At 31.9% G+C, this 6,574-nt stretch overlaps 1 protein-coding gene across 4 annotated transcripts in view; it reads left to right on the forward strand.

Annotated features, from left to right (window-relative positions):
• The window catches only part of LOC130613744 (diphosphomevalonate decarboxylase-like), a 31,892-nt gene that overhangs the window by 16,416 nt on the left and 8,902 nt on the right, over positions 1 to 6,574 (forward strand). For 3 of the 4 annotated variants that reach the window (XR_008975725.1, XM_057435080.1, XM_057435082.1), the window contains 3 exons: positions 2,733 to 2,849; positions 3,120 to 3,238; positions 4,528 to 4,585. Coding sequence is in view for 3 of the 4 variants with exons in the window: in XM_057435080.1 (XP_057291063.1) it covers positions 2,733 to 2,849; positions 3,120 to 3,238; positions 4,528 to 4,585 (294 nt within the window). In the remaining variant the exon portion in view is untranslated. The remainder of the gene's footprint in view (positions 1 to 2,732; positions 2,850 to 3,119; positions 3,239 to 4,527; positions 4,586 to 6,574) is intronic. The other variant, XM_057435081.1, reaches the window with a different exon arrangement.

The following is a 6,574-nucleotide window of genomic DNA, read 5'->3' on the forward strand; positions in this document are numbered from 1 at the left end:
CGTTTAAATTTCGAGTTAATGATATAAGCAGATCAATTTTATTAGAGTAAAGGCATATAAATTTTTTTTAAAAGAACTTTTTTATTTGAGTCAAATGAAATATTTCATGTTTACCCCTTGATAATAGTGGAATAATTTTAACTTGGTTTAAGGAGATTGAAAGTTTTAGTAGCATAAGGTAGTGGTCCTGATTAAGGGTACATTCGTTTGATAAAGGAAAATATACCTTTTCCCATTCATTGCACCAGTTTCACTCGTTTTACCAAAGGAATAAAAAACATACGCTCGCTGTTGATTTTAGTTATTTATCGACTAAGATTGTGACCAATATTGTTACGGCAAAATCAGTTAAATTTTGTAAACAATAACAAATATGTCGTATGTAAAAACGAAAGTAGTAACTGTGACTATAAAAGTATGTGATGTGTTTACAGATGTTTTTAAAGATGATGACATTTTTAACAATTTTGAATAGCTATACATGGGAGAGAACAAAGGTGCGTGTAAATTGACAGTTATTTCAAAACAGTAATACTGCGGCTTTTAATTTTATTTGCTTTTTTATAGTTAAACTGATTAGTTTTGATTATGATTATTTCTATTTCAGATCATATTTTTTTTTAATGGTACAGCGGTTCCTGCACTATCCTCATAAGCTTTCCCTTCATCACATTTTCATTACTTTGAGATAGTTGATGTTCCATTTGATGGCAATGTAGCTGTTGGGTTACATTGCACTATGCCTAGTTAATAGTTTTCCAACAATTGTCACATTGTTTCCAATTTGAGCCCCATCTCAATCAGCCGCTCTTTCATCTCAACTGCTATAAGCTCCGACACCTGTTTTGGTTTGTATCTTACGGTCTTGATTTTGTTTGAATGTTTACTATTATTTCTATTAGCAAAAGAATAATCTAACTTCTTAAATAAAGAAAAAGGCTGTTCTGCCACATTCTGTCTTGGAACAATTGCAACAACATCTTTCGTATCCAAATGTGTTGTTGCAACCTTAAATGTAAATTTTAAAGGCTTTTTGCCTCTTTTAATAAAACAAGACATTAAGCATTGTGTATATATATGTTAGCAATCAACATAACAGATTTTTTCTAATTTTTACTTACCACCTTCCTTGCTTACTAAACAGTTAAAAAGTATATGTACGACTAATGGTTGAAAAAAAAAGGTCTTGCTCGGTATTGGAATTGCTGAAATCTGGATACATGATAATGATAAACGTCAAACATAAGCACATGCAAACTTTACTTTTTGCAGGCTATCCTGTTTATTTACATTTTAGGAATAATTACCGACTGTTGTTGCAGAACTGCACATAATTAATTGTTTGTCCAAAATGGTAGTCTTTTTTTCTGCTTGTTTTGACCCAGGAATAGAGAAACGAGTGCGCTTGGTGAAATATAGTTTTGACTGTCAACTATTATAAATCTTTCTGATGCAACAACTGCGCTATTCATTCTGCTCTAAATGCAGTGCAACTCGAGTTACCATTTTTTTGCATCAAAACTACCCCAAAAATGGGTAAAATAGGTAAAACAAGTGCACTTGCACTTGTAAAAAAGAGTAACAACGAATAGACCCAAAGTAGGTTAAATTTAGTTCATAATTATGTATGTTGTATAATTTTATTATCATGAAGATTTACCTTGACTTTATATGTTTATTTGTTGTGTAACACTTTACGTTAATATGAACTAGTCTTTTAAATAATGCAATCTATTATATAAAGGTGGAAAAAACAAAAGCTGAGGATGAGGTTTATTTTATATTATGAATTATTGCTTATTCTGCTTATTCTGATTGGGTGCTTATTTGGTCACTGGGCACTAATTTTATGACTGGGAGTTGTTTAAAAATGGCTGATGGAAGTAACAAATTGATAATGGAATAATGATGATAAAAAACACAATAATTATCTAATACCATGTCACAAAGTCTGGTGTAGCTTTGACAACGTAATTACTATTAACTAAGTGGATGAGCCCAATTTGGCCTTGCTGGATGCTAAATTTTGACTTACATTCTTCACTTACATGCAGGGTTTTGTATGCTTAAAATAGTGAAGTCACATAGCCATTAAGAACTTACAAGGAGGATAAATTAATTATATACATGTCCCAATCAAAATATCTGCCTTTAAATTTTAACTGCACAGTATAAGAACTACATTGATGCAATGGTCATGGGGAAAGAAAGCAGGTTGATTTAGTTTTTCCTGTGAATTTTGGTAAACAAACTAGTTGTATTGCTTGACCTCATTTCACTGTAAAAGTTAAAAATAAATGTTACAAAAAACCCGTTTTTGTTTGCCATCTTTTTCAAATGAGCACAATTACATATTGACTTCACATCAAATACTGTTGTACAAATTCCTATATCAACAATTTATACCAATTATACAAAATAACTAAAATAACATGTTTTGGATTGCCACTTTTAAAGTGCTCAGTTAGGTGCTTTTTTGTTCACTGGGTGCTTAATTAAAACTTTTGACCAAAGGGTGGACCTTTATTTTAACCTGATCTTTAAAAAAAATTGCTAGACACTGCCGAACTGAGTAATTTATAGTAGCAGTTGATTGTAATTGGATAATTAGGAGGTCTATCAAGATGCTGCATAGTATAGTACCCAGGAAACTGCATTTATTAATTTTATTTAAAGTGTGTGCTATAACTTATAGGTCACCACTAATTTCATGCAAAGTTTTTTTGTTGTAGGAAAGCAATCAATTACATGCTATTTGTCAAGACACATATCCTCCTCTTCGTTACATGAACACAACCTCTCATGACATTGTCAACCTCATAACAAAGTACAATGCAGCAAAATTGAAGGTAAAGAATTTTTCTAAAGTACTGTATTGAATACTTTCATGAGCATAGTCTGTTATGTTTCACTCCGCATTACAATCTTTGTTATTCAAACTTTTTAAGATCGGAAATGTTGACATGCTTTATGTTACTTGTCAGCGTGGTTAGTTAACACATCAGCTTTGAGGAAGGCTGCATTAGCATTAGTTTTTAGCAAGTTTTTATTATGCCCACACTTCGAACTGATCTCAACTGGCTTTTTTTGTTGTTAAAAATCATCTTGTATTTTGTTAGGCTGCGTACACTTTTGATGCTGGAGCTAATGCTGTTCTGTTTACATTAGATGAATTTTATGAGGAATTACTTTCAACGTTGTTAAAGTATTTTCCTTTTACAAATACCGAAATTGAAAGGTAAGCAAAAAATCACATTAATTTTTTTTTTATACTTTGATTCTTAATTCGAACCTGTTATGTTTTGCAAATTATTGGCTACAGTGCAATCTGCACGATTATGGTTGGATGTTCAAAAGATTTTTTCATTTTTAGAAGAATAAACTTTCGCGGAAGATTTTTCGGCAAAATCGCGAAAGTAAAATCCCGCAAAAAATGCTGAAAGTCTTCATTCTCGAAAGTTAATTCCCGCAAAATATCTAGTTTTGAGCCATTCGCGTAAGGTAATTCCTACGAAAAATGTTGTTTTTTTCACAAAATTTTCAAAAAATTAGTGTTTTTTTTTAATTTTTTTATTAAGGGTTTTCCTCTGAGTATCGCTTGAAATAAATAGGTATATTTGTAAAACAAAAGTCACAAAAGAACTCTCTTTATTTTTTAAAGCATGCTATATAAAGTGTGACCCCTTTAATAATATTTAAGACAAAAATAAAATGACGTACAAATGGAAGTAAAGATTATTATGTAAATAACAGTTTCTTTTATCTTTAAAATATAATAGCTCTAAATCAATTACAATGATTTCAGTGTCTTTAGCTTCATTTTTTTATATTGCCTTATTCGCGAAAGTTAATTCTCGCGAAACATAGTCAAATGGGTCATTCGCGAAAGTTAATTCTCGCGAAATATAACCAAATGGATCATTCGCGAAAGTAAATTCCCAAAATTTCGCGATTTTTTCGCCTCGCGAAAGTTTCTTCCGCGAAAGTTTCGTCCTTTAAAGTATAATATTTTAAAATGCAAATAGCCATGACTTAATTTGTGAATTTTAAATATGCATGGTTTTGAGCCAACAGAGAAATATTTTCCTTCCAGGAAAACTGGAAACTTTCACGATTTTGGTCTAATCAAGAATGTGCATAGAACGAATCAAACTCACTAAATTAATTTCTGCAAAATATTAAGGCTTTGCTTATTACCATTGTGATAGAAGACTCAAACTTTGCATGAATACTAAAATTAATTCATGCAGATTTTACTGTGTTTCATGAACTGCAATATTGTATCTCTAAAAATCGCAACTATTTTAACTTTTTGAACTGGAAAATAATCTTACAAAAATTTTGTAACATTAATAAACCACGAAATAGACATTTTTTTCCTTCTTAGTAAAAAGCTAAGAAGAGACCTTAGAAAAGTATCTGAAAAACACAATTTATTTATGTAGAGAGAAATTAGGCAGCTGGATTTAATTGCTTTTATTCTTCACCTTTCTTCATTATCACTTCTGTGTATCTTGCATTTTATAGCTGGATAAATATGCCATCATCCCAAGTAAAAGAACTAAAGACAAAGGTATCTATCTATGTAAGTTTTTTTTGATTAAAAGGTCGTTTTTACTATTTTCTAAACTATTTGAATAAGCCCCCCCTCCCTTTTGTTTTGGTAATATGTTCATATGCCCCTGGGCAGCTATTCGAAAGCGGCACTTATAACAAAAATTGCAAAAAAGGGTTGACGCTTATTTGAGACAAATGCTTTTTCGAAAGTGCCCACTTAGTCAAGCATTTACGGTAGCTATTCTACAAAGTATTGATTTGATGCGATTGACCTAACTTTACTGCAATTGAAATAACTAATTGTAAAATATTGCTGCAAAAGCTCTCAATCACCTTCCTTGAACATATTCTCTTTATAAAACTACACATATGTAATATAGCTGTTATATCCGAAGTAAGAAATAAATAAGTTCTAAAATGAGTTGAAGCTAGGTTGTAAATCTAACTTTTTTGTTTACATCAGCATTGGAGATCTCTCAGCTAAATAATGCACTAGTCCAATGTAGCAAATACAAGGAAAAGTTGGAACATGTTATAAACAAAAGAATCAATAGGAAATAATCTTCATTAATCAACAAATTACATAATCGTTACCAGCGTATTGTTACAATAAAAAATATCATCTCATGAACAAGTGAATTTATTCTAGGCTACATTTTGACAGCTACAGCTGTTGTTGTTGTTAACGTAGCACTGGGACAAAGATTAGACATGCCAGTTGGAAAAAAATCCAGGTTCAAGACAGATGAAAGTGTTACTTTGATTTTTGATATAAATCCCTTAGACACATAAAGATTATGTTTGATGCTAAGAAATGCATGCGTTTGATAAAAGAAAAACAAAATGGTTTTCATACCAATTGCATATCCGATGCTCGTTATTTTATTTTCTGTCTTTGGTCCTTCATTGGGCTCTGTAAACATGTTTGTCTCAAAACTTGTCATTTTCTGCAGGAAAATCTTCCCCAGGTTCATCTGTAGGCAAGGTTATTTCATTGCAATTTGTTTCCTCTAGCAACGGTGTAGCTAGAGCTGAACGCTCACTTCTTATAAAAAAGCTGGTAGCCGTTTTCTTGAAGAACCGCATTACAAGCGTTAAAATGTCTTTATAATATGCTAACATCATTGTATAAAATATTCCATAAATCACAAACAAGCACCACAATATATATTTATTGCAGTTTATCATCTTGACGCAGTCGCTGTTGAAATAGTTTAACCTATATCCTGATTTGCATGATCCACACAGTTCTCTCTCACGATTTGCATTACACGTATCAAAAGAAGTGCATTTTTCTGTTTCCTCTGAACAGCAGTAATGCATTGGACAAGGTAAAAATGTAACAGTTCTATGCTTTGTCTTGTATCCCCAAAGGTTACCTTTACTGATTAGACCATTTTGACAATTCCCACCTATTGGGCATTCATTACACATCATTTCAGTGGTTGTAACGTTGGTTATGTAAGAGTGTCCAATGAAAGTATTTAACTCCATAGTTTGACGTTGAAAACTGTATTTACCTATAGGGCATTTGTCACAACAGAGGGATGATACTGATTTAAAGAGATGATACTGATTTAAGATCTTTAGGCCCTGTTTGTGTGGTTTTATGAGGACATTGGAGTGTCACCTTTGTACAAGATATTCCATAGCATTCTGAAGTGCATGCAAACACGTCCAGACTTTTCCGATTGCTGGTGCCTTCAAATTTCATTGAAACATTATCAAGAATAGTAGTACTGGTAGAAAATAAGAAATGGCCATTGTTGCTAAAATATTTGTCTTTTGAAAAGGCAGTGAATGTTACATTAGTAAGACCCATTATGCTTGGTTTTTCTTGGGAATTTAATGAAAAATATACACTTCCTCGCAATCCATTAGCTGTATTTGACACGAACGTAGAATTGATTATGTAACAGTGTGATTTAATACCTGTGTAATGAATTGCTCCTCCATTTTCTGCCGAGTTATTAACAAACACGCAGTTCCAAATCATTGCTAGCTTTACTTGAGCTAT

This window comes from Hydractinia symbiolongicarpus, chromosome 11, assembly GCF_029227915.1.
Source record: "Hydractinia symbiolongicarpus strain clone_291-10 chromosome 11, HSymV2.1, whole genome shotgun sequence".
NCBI classification, from domain to species: Eukaryota; Metazoa; Cnidaria; class Hydrozoa; order Anthoathecata; family Hydractiniidae; genus Hydractinia; species Hydractinia symbiolongicarpus.